Here is a 17,304-nt window from a genome sequence, read left to right as displayed (position 1 = left end):
AGGAACGCTTCAGAAAACCAGTGTCAGTAAATACAGTTCGCTACATCCGTAAGTGCAACTTGAAACTCTACTATGCAAAGCAAAAGCCATTTAAAAAATGCCAATGACACCCAGAAACGCCGCTGGCTTCTCTGGGCCGAACTCATCTAAGATGGACTGATGCAAAGTGGAAAAGTGTTCTGTGGTCCGACGAGTTTGCATTTCAAATTGTTTTTGGAAATTGTGGACGTCGTGTCCTCCGGGCCAAAGAGGGAAAAAAACATCTGGACTGTTATGGACGCAAAGTTCAAAAGCCAGCATCGGTGATGGTATGGGGCTGTGTTAGTGCCAATGGCATGGGTAACTTACACATCTGTGAAGGCACCATTAATGCTGAAAGGTACATACAGGTTTTTGGAAAAACATATGCTCCCATCCAAGCAACGTCTTTTTCATGGACACCCCTGCTTATTTTAGCAAGACGATGCACGTGTTAGGACAGCGTGGCTTCGTAGTAAAAGAGTGCGGGTACTAGACTGGCCTGCCTGCAGTCCAGACTTGTCTCCCATTGAAAATGTGTCGTGCATTATGTAGCGTAAAATGCGACAACCGAGACCCCGGACTGTTGAACAGCTGAAGCTGTACATCAAGCAAGAATGGGAAAGAATTCCACCTACAAAGTTTCAACAATTAGTGTCCTCAGTTCCCAAACGTTTATTGAATGTTGTTAAAAGAAAAGGTGTTGTAACACAGGGGTAAACATGACCCTGTCCCAGCTTTTTGGGAACGTGTTGCAGCCATAAAATTCTAAGTTAATGATTAATTGCTAAAAACAATGACGTTTATCACTTTGAACATTAAATATCTTGTCATTGTAGTGTATTCAATTTAACATAGGTCGAACAGGATTTGCAAATCATTGTATTCTGTTTTTATTTATGTTTAACACAATGTCCCAACTTCATTGGAATTGGGGTTGTACATAGGGTTGCACAATGCAGGGTGATTAAAAAAGAATACATCAAAATCATTAGGCATTTATTAAGTTTAAAAGCATTGTAATGGACAGAATCAGTGGTCGTTTGATAGGGGAGTTATCCAAGTTTGATTGGGTGTGAACGTCACCGCTGTGGTGACATACTCCTCTGACGCCGTTCAATTGTCAAAGAAAATTCCTTTTTTTTTTTTTTTTTTTTTTTTTTTTTTTTTTTTTTTTATAAACACTCTGGCGACTCCTCAGCAGAAAGCGTTTTGTGTGCTTGAGTTTGCGAAAACAAATGCCATTGTCACGGTGCAGCGTGCTTTTAGACTTTTTCTTGTGAGTGTATGTTAAAGAAAAGGTTTATGTTCCACCACTTCCAGCAAATATCAATGACATGAAAGATCGAATAACAGCTGCAATCAACACGGTGGACCGCGACACCCTGAGGCGCGTTTGGGAAGAATTCTCATATCGGCTTGATGTTGTCCGTGCTGCCGGTGGTGGCCACATTGAGCACTTGAAAAACATGAAATAAAAACTTTCATGTATGTACAACATATGTGTCCAAGCTGGAGTTTTCTATTGTTTTTCGTTTTTGAAATATTGTGTGCTGATTTTGGCGCATTCTTTTTGAATGACCCTGTATATCGAAAAAATATCATCGCAATAATGGCACACGCAATGTGTGCAGCCCATATTTTACACATATTTGTGTAATATGGAATTATGTTGGATGCAAACTGAGGGAAGTCACAGCAGCAAAAAAGTTTCATTGAACATCCATAAAGTCTTGGCTCCCTTTTACTAACGCACTCTTCGTGCCACAGCATTACAGCCTCCGTGGGATCGTACTCCCTGGCACGTCTGCTTCCGTTGAATTTTTCCTCATTGAACACTTTTGAAGGACCTTTAAGCATCTTGGAGGATGGAACATCAGGCTGTCGATGTTTAATTTAATTTGGTTTTAGAGTTTGGATTTTGCTTAGTAAAACTGCTGTGTTGATTGTTGTATTATGAGAGTTTCTGAATTCGATTTCACGCTCAAGGCAAGTCAGCCGAAGAGGTGCAGCTTCTCTTTACAAAGCAATTTTTTTTCTGTCAATATGGGGTTCTGTGTGTACATTAATGAGGGGGAAAATGAACTTAAATGATTTTAGCAAATGGCTCCAATCTAACAAAGAGTGAAAAATTTAAGGGGGTCTGAATACTTTCTGTACCCATTTTTATTTTTTTTCCCATAAACCCCCAAAAAATATTGAATGAGCGGGGATAAACTGCCAAGAAGTGTTTTTGGGGTTGGTCCCCCCTCACCCACAAATAAATAAATAAATAAATAAAAGGAAAACTAATCTGTGAATGGATGAATCCACAGGTGCCGAACCGCAAGTATGCAGGGGTCCACTATACGCCCTCTGACTGCCAGTCACAAATCAAACACGACTGCTGTTAAATTTATGTTTCGATGAGAGAGTGTGTGTCCGCCTACATGTAACAATCTTCTGCATTCTGCCATGGAAATCTAGTTGAACGGATAACTACCTGTAGTTGTTGTTTTCTGGCGTGGTTACGGCCGTAAATTACCATTCCTTGACTCAATTAAAGAGATGCTACAATACAATAAATATCATAAATACAGTTGGCAGTATTTTGCCATGAAAATAAAAACAGGATAGATTTCCTCTGCGAATAGGTGAATTTGCAAATGTTGAATAAGTAGGGGCAGCACAGTGGTTAGCACATCCACGCCACAGTTTTAAAGTTCAGGGGTCAAATCTAGGCTCTGGCCTTCCTGTTTGTTTGCGTGTTCTCTTGGAGCTTATGAAGGTCCTCCGACATTCTAAAAATATAAGGTTGATTTAAGACTCGATCGGTGGGAATGTGAGCGTGAATGTTGTCTTTGTGTCCTGTGATTGGCTGGCAACCAGTCCCGCCCAGGGTCAACTGGGATAGGCTCCATTTCACCTGCAATCCTAATGAGGATAAGCTGTATAGAAAATGAATAAATGAATGGATGGATAAACATGCTTTTGGTGAGCGATGTGCAAGGCTTTGTGTCAAAATAGCTTCTGTGGTGTGTGCAGATCTGGAAGGCTGTGGGCTGGCGTCTGATTGCGCTGTCTGTGGGTCTCTACGGGCTCCTCTTTATCTATGAGCGCCTCACCTGGACGACAAAGGCCAAAGAGCGTGCGTTCAAGAAACAGTTTGTTGACTATGCCAGTGAGAAGTTGCAGCTCATCGTCAGCTACACTGGATCCAACTGCAGTCATCAAGTCCAGCAGTGAGCATTTACGCATGCACACGACAATTCAGTGTGTTGTAGTAATAATTTTTTTTTTTAAACATTCTGTGTGGTCTTGTTTGTGTGTATGGTGTTTACGAATATCAGAGAGTTAGCTGGGGTGTTTGCTCAGCTTTGCCAGCAAGTAGACGTAACCCGGCAGAATCTTGAAGATGAGATCACTGACATGAATGGGAAGATTGACCTGTTGGATGCCATGCAGAGCAAAGCTAAGCTGTTGCGGTAAGAACCACACCTCACTCTATGCACATACAAAACACTTAAGGAAGTGCGGTGGGCAGTGGAACATCTACAACCCCAATTCCAATGAAGTTGGGACGTTGTGTTAAACAAATAAAAACAGAATACAATGATTTGCAAATCATGTTCAACCTATATTTAATTGAATACACCACAAAGAACAGATATTGAATGTTCAAACCGATAAACTTTATTGTTTTTAGCAATTAATCATTAACATCATTAAAAAAAAGCTGGGACAGGGTCATGTTTTCCACTGTGTTACATCACCTTTTCTTTAAACAACATTCAATAAACGTTTGGGATCTGAGGACACTAATTGTTGAAGCTTTGTAGGTGGAATTCTTTCCCATTCCTGCTTGATGTACACCTTCAGCTGTTCAACATTCCGGGGTCTCCATTGTCGTATTTTCTGCTTCATAATGCGCCACACATTTTCAATGGGAGACAGGTCTGGACTGTAGGCAGGCCAGTCTAGTGCACTCTTTTACTACGAAGCCACGCTGTTGTAACAAGTGCAGAATGTGGTTTGGCCTCGTCTTGCTGAAAAAAGCAGGGGCGTTCATTAAAAAGACGTTGCTTGGATGGCAGCATATGTTTATCCAAAACCTGTTTGTACCTTTCAGCATTAATGGTGCCTTCACAGATGTGTAAGTTACTCATGCCATTGGCATTAACACAGCCCCATACAATCACAGATGCTGGCTTTTGAACTTTGGGTCCATAACAGTCCGGATGGTTCTTTTCCTCTTTGGCCCGGAGGACACGACGTCCACAATTTCCAAAAACAATTTGAAATGTGGACTCGTCGGACCACAGAACACTTTTCCACTTTGCATCAGTCCATCTTAGATGAGTTCGGCCCAGAGAAGCTGGCGGCGTTTCTGGGTGTTGTTGATAAATGGCTTTTGCTTTGCGTAGTAGGGTTTCAACTTGCACTTACGGATGTAGCGCCGAACGTTATTTACATTGGTTTTCTGAAGTCGTCCTGAGCCGATGTGGTGATATCCTTCACTTTTTGATGCAGTGCCGTCTGAGGGATCGAAGGTCACAGGCATTAAATGTTGGTTTTCGGCCTTGCCGCTTACATGCAGTAATTTCTTCAGATTCTCTGAACCTTTTGATGATATTATGGACCGTAGATGATGAAATCCCTAAATTATTTGCAATTTTACGTTGAGGAACATTGTCCTTAAACTGTTTGACTATTTTCTCACGCACGTCTTCACAAAGAGGTGAACCTCGCCCCCTCTTTGAGTGAGCAATTCAGGGAAGCTCCTTTTATACCCAATCATGGCACCCACCTGTTCCCAATTAGCCTGTTCACCTATGGGATGTTGCAAACAGGTGTTTGATGAGCATGCCTCAACTTTCTCAGTCTTTTTTTTTCCACCTGTCCCAGATTTTTTGGAACGTGTTTCAGCCATAAAATTCCAAGTTAATGATTATTTGCGAAAAACAATAAAGTTTTTCAGTTTGAACATTAAATATCTTGTCTTTGTAGTGTATTCAATTAAATATAGGTTGAACATGATTTGCAAATCATTGTATTCTGTTTTTATTTGTTTAACACAACGTCCCAACTTCATTGGAATTGGGGTTCTACATGAGATGAAACTGTCAAGTGTGCTGTGGTTCTTTATCCTTGACATATTTTGACCAAATGATTTATTTAGACACCTAGGAACTGTTTTAATTAGGATTTTACCATAAAGTTTGGACTATAAGCTACAACCTTTCCCCCAGCTTTTTTTGCCTACGGCTTATAAATGATGTCGTCTTTGAGGATTTTTTTTCTTTGTCGCGAGAGCATTGAGTTCTCCTCTATTCTGAGTGTCCCTTAAATGGTTTATTAAACTATTTGTTTATTTGGTATTGTTTAATGATCAGACAAAACAAAAAACAACAACAACAAAGCAGGCAATCTCATGAACGGGAGTGATCACAAACCTTGTGGAAAGTGAGAGCTGCTTCTTGGGTACTGGTTAGTGCGAAGGGCTACTTGTTTGATATGCACTTCTGTGACTGCTTCAGGTTCAGCTATTTCAATTACGGGTTATTCATTATATGGATGTAAATAATTATTATTTTTATAATCGCTTAAACTGACTCTTGGTCATATCAGAAAATAGGGGAAAATGTTCATCGTGGTTTTCCAAAGTGCAAGCAGATGTTTGCAAATTTCTTGTTTTGATTACAATAAACACAAAAGATAATCAATCTGCTTTCAGGAAGGTTAACAGAAATCTGAATATTTATTGTTGAAAGGCTGAAGTCAGAGGATTTGGACAATTTTAAGTTAAACAATGGCTCTAACCGATAAATCGATTATCAAAATTGTTTTAGATTAATTTGATGATCGATTAGTTGTTGGTTAATCAATTAATTGTGACACCTACTCACAGGCATACCTTCTCTCTGTTATGTGGAAATAATTAGAACTGCTAGAGCTTAGCTTTAGTTTGGTTTGCTGACTGTCTGCTATTGAAATCGTCAATCAATTGTGTCACACCAGAAGAGGGCAGCAATTATGTGTAATATGCATCTTATAAACCAGGTTTATTTTTAAAATAAATAAATACATAAAATAAAAAATTCAGATTTTTGTTGTTATTATTACTTATTGGGTGCTCATTATACGTATACCGGGTCTGTAGACCAAATTTTATGGTATGTCTCTGAAAGATTCCTCATTTAATGCTTAGCCACTGTATCATTCCCTGTGTGTGTGTCTTTTGTTATTAGAAACAAGGCAGGCTGGCTGGACAGCGAGCTCAACATGTTCACCCAGCAGTACCTTCACCAAAGCAAGTAAAAGTGACACAGGAGCCACCTGAAAAAGGAAACAATGGAACTGAATCTTTGGGCATAGCTAGTAAATATTTTGCCTTTCTCTATAACAATGGTTGGCCATCTCTATAACAATGGGGGCCTGTCTGATTCTTATTTATTGAGGTATACAATGCATCACGTACACTAAAATGATAGTGTGATATGAGTTCTAGTGTAGTTGGCAAATGTGTGCTCTTCTTTCCCTCTTAAGTTACTTCAGCTCGATAAATACGTGTAAGAAACGTGTCAAAAGTTATCTAAGGAATTGTGACTAGCTTGGAACACAACGGCTAGGTAGTCAGAAATGTAAATGATGAGCCAGAGAGAAGGAAAGGTAACGTTTTTAGTTCTCTGGAGAAAGAAACAAACTGAGAAGGGTAGCCCAGTGTCATTGTACATTAACCATGAACCACAAGAAAAAGTGCCAAGTAAATATTAATGACATGAAAAGACGATATTTACTAATAGTTGTTATGAAAAGGGCGCTGCAGAATAGTCATGAATGCGCATGCCCTCTGCTGTGGTTTCTTTGGTCTTTATAAAGAAGTGTAAGTACAAATCAATACAGTGCTTAACAATATTTTAGACAATGGGGGGCTATTTGTCTTAGAGACCACCCGCAAGTGCTGTAATGCCGACCCGAGCAGTTTCAGTGAACGTTCGACGTTTTACTATCTTGAACAGGAATGAGCACTTTCAAACTCAATTTGCCTTTCATACCCAAACTTGTTCTTCAATGAGAAGTCTGAAATGAATCAAACAACTTTCAACCACTAAAACTGTTTTGGTACAAGAATGATTACAGTAATTTGTTTTTTTTCAACAGTAAATGAGTTAATTCACAGATAAACAGTTAATAATAATTATATTATATATTTATATATATATATATATATATATATTTTTTTTTTTCTATATATTTTAGCATAAAAATTGTAATCTAGTTTAAAGAGCTTCTACATACCCGTGTATAAACCATTTCAGAAATAAAAATACTTATGGACGATAATTATCAATGCTGTTACTTTTTGGCAGCTGTGGAATAAACCTTAAATTGGGTGGTAGTCGAATAAAATTGTTAAGCACTGTATTTCATGTGAGTGTCCCATTTACCTGTTGGGCTTCTCTTTTTCACAATTCCAATGAAATGTTAAAGTAGCAAAGAAAATCAAGTTGTGCTCGAGAGACATGCCACGTCTATTGTCTGTATTTATGCAAAGTTGGTTGGACAATGGACAGATGAGATGTTTGTCTTCTCTTGCATATTTGTCTTCCCCACAGGATTCTTCCTTTAGATGGGATTCCAACAGTTTTGGTTATGTGTGTATAGATATTTAAAAATATGGGCAAGTTGTATTCCTCCTCTTGTATGTAAACATGTTCGGAGTGTGAAATGATATGGCACATATCTTAAGGATTTTGTTCACAATTAAAGAAATGTCACTGAGACTATTGTATCTGTGCAGTTTTTGGAGCTAACCAAAAGTGGAGTCACAGATCTGAAGCAAATCAGCATTTACTCAGCGCTTTGAAATCGTTCTCACTGTGAACTCAACTAAAACAAAGGTGTTGGTACACCTGGCCCTTCCACTTAATGTAAACATGGAAGAAAATATGGGATTGGTCTAGATTTAACAATCTTACAGTGGGGCAAAAAAGTATTTAGTCGGCCGCTAATTGTGCAAGCTCTCCACCTTTAAAAGATGAGAGCCCTGTAATTTTCATCACAGGTATACCTCACCTATGAGAGACAAAATGAGGGGAAAAAATCCAGAAAATCACTGATTAAATAATTTATTAGCAAATTACGGTGGAAAATAAGTATTTGGCCGATAACAAAAGTTCATCTCAATTCTTTTATGTCTCGTTTGTTGGCAATGACCGAGGTCAAACGTTTTCTGTAAGTTTTCACAAGGTTTTCACAAACTGCTGCTGGTATTTTGGCCCATTCCTCTATGCGGAGCTCCTCTAGAGCAGTGATGTTTTGGGGGTGTCGCTGGGCAACACAGACTTTCAACTCCTTCCAAAGATTTTTTTATGGGGTTGAGATCTGGAGACTGGCTAGGCCGCTCCAGGACCTTGAAATGCTTCTTACGAAGCTACTCCTTCGTTGCCCGGTGTGTGTGTGTTTGGGATCATTGTCATGCTGAAAGACCCAGCCACGTTTCATCTTCAATGCCCTTGCTGATGGAAGGAGGTTTTCACTCAAACTCTCACAATATATGGCCCCATTCATTCTTTCGTTTACACGGATCAGTCGTCCTGGTCCATTTGCAGAAAAACAGCCCCAAAGCTTGGTTTCCACCCCAATGCTTCACAGTAGGAATGTTGTCCTTTGGATGCAACTCAGCATTCTTTCTCCTCCAAACACGACAAGTTGAGTTTTTACCCAAAAGTTCTATTTTGGTTTCATCTGACCATATGACATTCTCCCAATCCTCTTCTGGATCATTCAAATACTCTCGAGCAAACTTCAGATGGGCCTGGACATGTATTGGCTTAAGCAGGGGGACAAGTCTGGTGCTGCAGGATTTGAGTCCCTGGCAGCGTAGTGTGTTGCTGATGGTAGCCGTTGTTACTTTGGTCCCAGCTCTCTGCAGGTCATTCACTAGGTCGCCCCCATATGGTTCTGGGATTTTTGCTCACAGTTGTTGTGATCATTTTGACCCCTCGGGGTGAGATCTTTTTTGTATGGAGCCCCAGATGGAGGGAGATTATCAGCGGTCTTGTACGTCTTCCATTTTCTAATAATTTCTCCCACAAATGATTTCTTCACACTAAGCTGCCTACCTATTGCAGATTCAGTCTTCCCAGCCGGATGCAGGTCTACAGTTTTGTTTCTGGTGTCCTTTGACAGCTCTTTGGTCTTGGCCATAGTGGAGTTTGGAGTGTGTCTGTTTGAGGTTGTGGACAGGTGTCTTTTATACTGATGTGTTCAAACAGGTGCCATTAATACAGGTAATGAGTGGAGGACAGAGGAGCCTCTTAAGAAGTTACAGGTCTGTGAGAGCCAGAAATCTTGTTTGTTGGTGACCAAATACTTATTTTCCATCATCCATCCATCCATTTTCTGAGCCGCTTCTCCTCACTGGTGTCGCGGGCGTGCTGGAGCCTATCCCAGCTATCATCGGGCAGGAGGCGGGGTACACCCTGAACTGGTTGCCAGCCAATCGCAGGGCACATACAAACAACCATTCGCACTCACAGTCACACCTATGGGCAATTTCGAGTTGTCAATTAACCTACCATGCATTTTTTTGGGATGTGGGAGGAAACCGGAGTGCCCGGAGAAAACCCACGCAAGCACGTGGAGAACATGCAAACTCCACACAGGCGGGACCGGGGATTGAACCCTGCTCCTCAGAAGTGTGAGGCAGACGCTCTAACCAGTCGTTCACCGTGCCGCCTTTTTTCCATCATGATTTGCAAAAAAATTCTTTGAAAATCAGACTGATTTTCAGTTTTTTTTCTCATTTTGTCTCTTATAGGTGCGGTATACCTATGATGAAAATTACAGGCCTCTCTTATCTTTTTAAGTGAGAGAACTTGCACAATTGGTGGCTAACTAAATACTTTTTGGCCCCACTGTATGTGCCAAAGTTAATTAAGTGAACATACAGTCCCTCCAGGGGTGCCAGTATTTTTGAACATGACTGTATTGTGTTGTTATAATCGTGCTAAAAAATATTGGCACCCCAGGGGCAAATTTTGCAGGATTCTGTCGTCCCCCCACTTCACCAATTTCACAAGCATATTTCAAAATGACGATGCATGATACTAGGCTTAAATGTTGAAAAGGTAGATCAAGGCAGTATAACTGTCCACTGTCCCCAGCATTCCATGAGACCTCAGTCGAGATAGGGGGAAAGGCAAATGTCCTGTTTGAATCACGCTTGTTGTAATACATTACCTTCATACACTGGTCAAAATTAAGGGGATCTTTTTTTTACATTTTTCTATTTTCATTTTTTCAATGTTTAAAATTATTATTATTATCCTTGATCTTATCAGACAATTATGAGTAAATCTCTCTTTTTTTTTTTTTTTTTTAACCATTCTAAAGGATCCTGGTTTAGTATAATCTATACGAGAGCGTTCTAATGCACTATACATTTGGTATGTGCCTGTATTGAGAAAGTGGATAATTAGTTATTTTCAAAATGAATATCTTGTAACACGTCTTGTAGTCTTTCCATGTCCTTTCGTCATTTCCAACAAATACAAATTTTAGTTGACATGACAATACATATATTATTGTAAATTTCAGTCATGGGTATTAACCACATTTCTCATTGTTAACTCAGACTGCACATACCTCATTATCGGTTTTTGATACCTGCGATTGTGTACACACATGTAATTGACATTTCCAATATACCGCATTTTTGACAAATGTGAATTACAAGAGCATGGACTGATTGATCAGTGTGCAAACCTTTGTTCAAATCAAATGGAAGTCACTTGACACTAGTGACAATCACGCATGTCGTCTTTGTCTAAAGGAGAGTCTTTGCAGGTATTTCTGTGCTATGGTGCACATAGTACACTACTTTCTATTGCAGATAACAGTGGTCAGGCTGTCATTGCGCTTCAGTGAGCTTTTCCAAGTCTTTGCCGTGTCTTTCCATTCATATCCCTACAAAGAACCCCATTCACACACACACACACACACACACACACACACACATACAAAGACACGTTAGGAAAAAATCAGACGAGTGACCCAATCATTTCCAGTGGAGCCTAGCCTGCAAGTTTTTTTTTTTGTCTACTTTGACACACCTCACAGTCGGATAAGTGAATTGTACTGATCAAAGTTGTAGTGTACTTGAGAATGTCTGAGGTTGCTGGTATTGGTTAAATTCGGTTTTGCACTTTTGAATGCTTGTGGAAGGATTGATTTTTTTATTGTAACATACAGCAGATAATTGAACATGTCAAAGTCACTATTACCTTGTCTCAACGCTATTATGTACCGGAATGCCCCTTTCATGACACACACTGTTAGAAATATAAGAAACAGAAAAATATCAAACACCCTCCAATATAAGGTTTATGTCACAGCTGCCCGAAATCAACAAGATTGGTAATTACTAACATCTTTTTTATCGTTTCTGTAATGGTTAATACACCAGTAAGTAGAAGTGCTTGAACTGGTAGTTCCCATGCTAAAGTATAATATAAATTATCTTTACTTTTTTGACTGTTTAAAAAATAATTAAAACATACATTGTATATAATATATATGAAAATGGTAAACCACATTTTTTGTCTTGCTCAGAATGACAAATTGTAATCATTTACTTGCATTTCCTAACAGCAAAATAAATTTGACTGGTTATGAAGACTATTAATTTCAGCCTTCTCACTCAGAGTCTGTGAGTCTGCTTAAATTTGGATGTAAAAAGATTAATTCATTTTGACTTTCCTTATCTTGTGTGTCAAATTGTAAAGCATGAAGAACTGACTGAAAATTAAAGTGTCTGCATTATATCACTTCATGATGCCGCTGCATCTCTTTAGGACGGGTGTGGTCAAATACATATTTTCATATATTCATATTTACATTTTTTTTTTAAATTCAGGATTAACTGATTGAAATCAGTGTTTTGAATCACATCCTCAGAGTGAATAGATTTGGGATTAATTGTGGAAAATGTTAGCCTCAAATTTATGTGACCAGGATTATTTGCATTTCTAGAGTTGAATCCAGTCATGTGCCCAATCACTTGAAAAGGGTTCAATAGCTAGCTTCAAAGCTACAAGTGACACTTAGATAAGTGGTCTGAATGTACAATGGCACAATTTATTTATTTATTTTAAATTTCCTTAAGTAGGTTTGCTTTTTAATTTTCATCTTTTTGAATCCGTTCTATCGGTGAATTTTTCTGCAGTGGTGTCCACATGAACCTTTTAATGATATGCTTTGTAGCTACATAAAAGGGCGGTCTAAGTAATCTTTGATGTTTAAAATTATATTTGACCTTAAAAAAAGAAAAACTGACCAAAATAAATCAAATAATACGAACATTGTACCAAATGTATCTCATGCAGACTAGACATGTTATTCAACAAATCAGCAGCTTGGTCGTCATCATGCTATCCACTAATACGCCTGTGAAAAATCGCTGGATGAATAGGCACTTCACACAGCTATTTAGCAAACAAAATGCATCTTGCATGGTGGATATGCATTGCCCGATCAACAAAATGGCAACATTGATCCTGGAGGTGGCCCTCAGCCTCATGAAGGTCCCATGGTCTGCTGGCCTTGTGAGGCTTTCTTGTTCCAGCTGTAATCGCCTGTGAAAAAACAAGTTAGCGATGGTTTAAAGAGCCGCCCAACACAGCAAAGATAGTAAAAAAATAATAATTAACCGTACCCACGACCCTTGTGAGGATAAGCGGCTCAGATAATGGATGGATGGATAATTAACCGTAGGAAATTAGACATCTTTCCGCAGCGTCGCCTGCAAATGTTGGACATTTTTATTTTTGGGATTTTCTTTGGTTTCAGAATGACTAGATTTGTTAAGTCATGCCAAGTCAATCCGCATCACAAAGGGATCAGGCTTATTCTCTAGTGACAAAAGTAGCACATGTACTGACTTCTTTCCTCCATAACCTCTGTGCACAGATGCAACATGAAACCACAACGCAAAAAATGTTTACTCCAATGCCCACATTGGGTTTTGTTCAGAAAAACTGTGAAAGCCCCCTGCAAAACAACACACCATGTTTATGTGGCAAATGGCCAATAATCTTGATTACTGAGATTAAGCTACGGTGGCCAGAACTGTTTAAGACACCCAGTAACTTGCAAATAAAGTTTGAAATTGTAGGGGGGGGAATTACCTCCATTTAAAATTGTATTAGTGTTTCAGCTAATGTTTGTGTTTCACTTATTTAGCAATCTCCATGCTTTGCGATGCGCAATATGGACCACCCTAAAAACCCAGGAAATACATGGGACTGGAACAGGAAAAGACAACATTTTAATAAAGGTGGTGAATGAGATCCCAGAATATTTTAGGAAAGAAACAAGCAGGCGAGGACAGTTAAAGACCAAGCCATCGGGGTTACAATGCTGCCATTGGAGGGAAACTCGAGCAGAAAACGACGCCTGCCTGTACATTGAAATGGTGAGTATCCACTATTTCCATTCCATTTAGGTTAGGTCAGGGTCAAGAATGGTAACTGCCTCGTCCTCTAATCATGTCTGTTCTGTAAACAAATACAGTTTAGCTTAGCCTCTGGCTAGCGGAAGTTGTAGTAGCGATCACATGAACAAAAGAAAACTAGTGTCGTGGACTCATGGAAATGCAACTTCCAGTGGCATTTGAACATCTCCCAGGCTCTTTAGATGGCGCTAAAGCAAGACCAAATTTTACTTTATTGCATTTTCTCATTCAATTATCTTCATTCTCAGTTTTTAATAAGGTGCTTCGAAATGCACTTTGAACATGTAAACATAGCCACCCAAACATAGTTATGTTTACAAATATGATGTACTTATTTTTTCAAATTGTATTTTTGAAGCAAATTTTCTTTACTGTTGTTGGTTGAGACTTCACACAACGGGAAAATGTGGGTCCCAACAATTGACTACCACCGCCATAGAGGCCCATCATTTTCAGCTGGGGTTTTCAAAGTGTGTGACAGTGGGAGTATTTTTTTCTTAGTCTAAAATATTGATTCTGAGAGGAAACTCAATGTTTTCTGACAAACAAATCTGTAGGATGTACAGTCGTCATTGCAGTATTGTATGTTTGGCCAGCAGCCAGTGGAGTGAGGCACAGATAAAAATGCCCAGATTTGTGCGATGGTGCTGAACTGAAAATCTTTTATTATACCCATAATAATCCTTCATGGGAAAATTCAAATGACACTCAGTCGTACAGTCTATTTGTGTTGCACACCACACAGTAAATCAGATCACACATGCAGGCATTTAAGGAGAGATGGCAGATTGAAAGGGGCATTCAAACAGTGCAGCACCTCTTCAGCTCGGGGTGGTGGGTGGGCAATGTTCCTTGCTCAAGGGCACTTCAACAGTAGCCAGCTAGCAGATTAGAGCATCTCTCCAACAACTAGTTACTATTTTCATTTTGTCCACAGCGGACAAATGCTACTACCCAAGTATCTGCTGACTGACATGCTCACAGAGGAAAAGTACAATTTGTTGCAATTTGTTCGATACCGGGTACTGCTTTTTCTAATAAGGGTCAGCGGGGAGGGTGGTGCACCATATGCCAGTTGACTTTAGGTGACGGTAGGTACACCTTTGTTTGGTTGCCAGCCAATTGTAGAGTATGTTAAAATGAACAACCATTCACACATTCGGACAATTTAGAGTCTTCAATTAACCTAATGTGCAAGTTTTTACAATGCGGAAGGAAGCTAGAGAATACGCACACAAGCAAGGGGAAAACATGCACACTTCACACAGAAAAGCCTGAGCCAATATTTGAACCCGGACCCTCAGAACTGTGAGGCAGATGTGCTAACTACTCGTCTAGTGCTGCGAGGCCCCAACAAAATGGTCATATTATTGTGACGCAAATAGATTCTAGATTATCTGGGACATTCTGGTTTTAATGACGTTGGACATAAATTTAAAATAGCAATGAGCCAAGACAGAGCCTTGGGGGATACCCCAACTTTCCTGAGCTTTTGGGAATGATGGGTTCCCTATAGCAACATGGAAAGTCCATTTGGAAAGAGACCTTAATTTCCACTCAGAGACCATTATGGTTCACTGTACCAAAAGCACATTCAATAGCAAAGTTGCTGGGAAGTTCTCAGAACCCAGATTGCAAGGTGCTGTTGTTGTGGTTATTGTTGCAATATGCTGCTGTGTCAACTAAAAAAAGCCAGTTTTGCAGACCAGACCCCCTTTTTTCATGGCCTGGCCACCATTTAACTGTTACCAATCAGAATTTTCACAGTAAAAAGGGGCCTTCTGCTTTCATGTGGTTCAAGCAGACAATTTTCTTTTTGACATTCGTCAAGGCAACCCTAATCTAACTGATTATAGGAACAAGCCTATCACATGATGTGGACAAATATGTATAACACTTAAGGACATTGTGGACTGTTGACTCTTTGCCATTTTTAGCTTATGATCAATGGAAAATCAGAATCAGAATAATCTTTATTGGCCAAGTATGTTAAAAACACAAGAAAGTTGCTTGTGGTTGTTGGAGTCACTCTAATACTACAGCAAACCACCCAATGTACGAGGGGTGGGCAAACTGCTGCCTGTGGGCCACATCTGGCCCGTTGATCATTTCAATCTGGCCCGCCAAAGAGTAGTAGAGAATCACCCAAATCATATCAAAATCATGACTGCATTAATTTGACCTTGTCCTTTAATCCCGAGTGGTTCCACCAGGTTATCCTGTGATGCCGAGTGGTTCCACCAGGTTGTCCTGCAATGCCCAGTGGTTCCACCAGGTAGTGTAGTAGGTACAGTGATACATTGACTTGACTTTGGCTGTTCTGTTTTTACACTGCCACTGCTCTGAACCCTTCTTCAACCATGAGTGGGCCAAAGAAAAAAAAAAGACGACAGTCAGTGCCGAGTGCTTAATATAGAATGGACTACTAAATACTTTTTCACTGAAGTCCGGCCAAAGGCTGTATGTCAAATTTGTTCAGAAACCATTGCGGTTTTAGAAGAATATAACATCAGCCCTCACTTTTCTACCAAGCATGCTGATTATGCTAACAGCCAATCAACGCAGGAACGGATGACTACGGCTCAGCGGTTAAAATCAAGCTTTCAGGCTCAGCAAAACACCTTTATCTGACAAACTGCCATCCAAGATTCAATCACACAAGACCCTGAAACAGCGCCACGGGATCTGCAGATGGAACTGATTGATCTCCAATGTGATACTGTCTTAAAAAAGAAATTCAACTCTCAAACTGGATGAGTTTTATGCTTCATTATGCGGAGACAAATTTCCAAAAATCCTGAAGATGGTACAGAGGATGCTGGTGGTGTTTGGCTCTACATAAGTGTGTGAAGAGACATTTAGTGTGATGAATACCAACAAAACATCCTACAGATCCCAGCTGAGTGATGAACACTTCAGATGTGTTCTGAGAATTGCCACAACAAAACTAACACCAGACTTTGACACACTGGGGGAAAAAAAGGTGATCAACAAAACAACACTGTTCCCATTAAAAGTAAATCTAAGTATTAACAATACAATGCCTTTTTTTGTTTGTTTGTTTATTTTTTTTTAAATGTAAGCATCTGGTCCTGGCTTGGCCCGTCTGTCAAATTGTAAAAGTCAATGTGGCCCCTGAGCCAAAACGTTCGCCCACCCCTGCAATATACTTAAATATATATTTAGGACATAAGCACAGACGTACATATAGTCATTAAGCAATGTAAGGTGACAAATAGTGTGATAATACTGATACAATGATACATGTGCAAATGAGGCAGAGAATCAACAGGCAATATAGTGTCCAGTTATATAGTAATACTGATTAACAACAGTTATGCACATAACGCAGTGACCAAGCTACAACAATCAATATGGTAATAATGTCACTACAGAGATTTACAAAATTGGCAAAATGTCACTATTAAATTATAAGTTAACTGTTTAACAAGTTAGCGGCAAGGGGGAAGAAGCTATTGGAATGCCTGCTGCTTTTAATATGCATGAACACAGGACCGATAACTGCTGTGTAGAACTGCCTCAACAGCTCCTGTGGCAGGCCGTGCTTCCTCAGAAGCCGTAGGAAGTACATGTTCTGCTTGGCCTTTTTTCAGGATGGATTTGATGTTGGCCTCCCACTTAAGGTCCTGAGAGATTGTTATTCCCAGTAACTTGGTCTCGACAGTTGACACAGGGCAGTTGGACAGCGTGAGGGGCAGCTGTGGCAAAGGATGCCTCCTGAAGTCCACGATCATCTCTACGGTATTCAGCGTGTTCAGCTCCAGGTTGTG

At 39.8% G+C, this 17,304-nt stretch overlaps 1 protein-coding gene across 1 annotated transcript in view; it reads left to right on the top strand.

Annotated features, from left to right (window-relative positions):
* Window positions 1–7,781, top strand: part of mfn2 (mitofusin 2) — a 41,058-nt gene extending 33,277 nt beyond the window's left edge. Inside the window, exons 16-18 of the mRNA XM_061686578.1 lie at window positions 3,043–3,239; window positions 3,348–3,482; window positions 6,246–7,781. Of these exons, the coding sequence (XP_061542562.1) occupies window positions 3,043–3,239; window positions 3,348–3,482; window positions 6,246–6,315 (402 nt within the window). The 3' untranslated portion in view covers window positions 6,316–7,781. The remainder of the gene's footprint in view (window positions 1–3,042; window positions 3,240–3,347; window positions 3,483–6,245) is intronic.
* The last annotated feature ends 9,523 nt before the right edge of the window (window positions 7,782–17,304 follow it).

Source organism: Phycodurus eques, chromosome 1 (genome assembly GCF_024500275.1).
Source record: "Phycodurus eques isolate BA_2022a chromosome 1, UOR_Pequ_1.1, whole genome shotgun sequence".
NCBI classification, from domain to species: Eukaryota; Metazoa; Chordata; class Actinopteri; order Syngnathiformes; family Syngnathidae; genus Phycodurus; species Phycodurus eques.
This window is presented reverse-complemented; position numbering and strand designations above follow the sequence as displayed.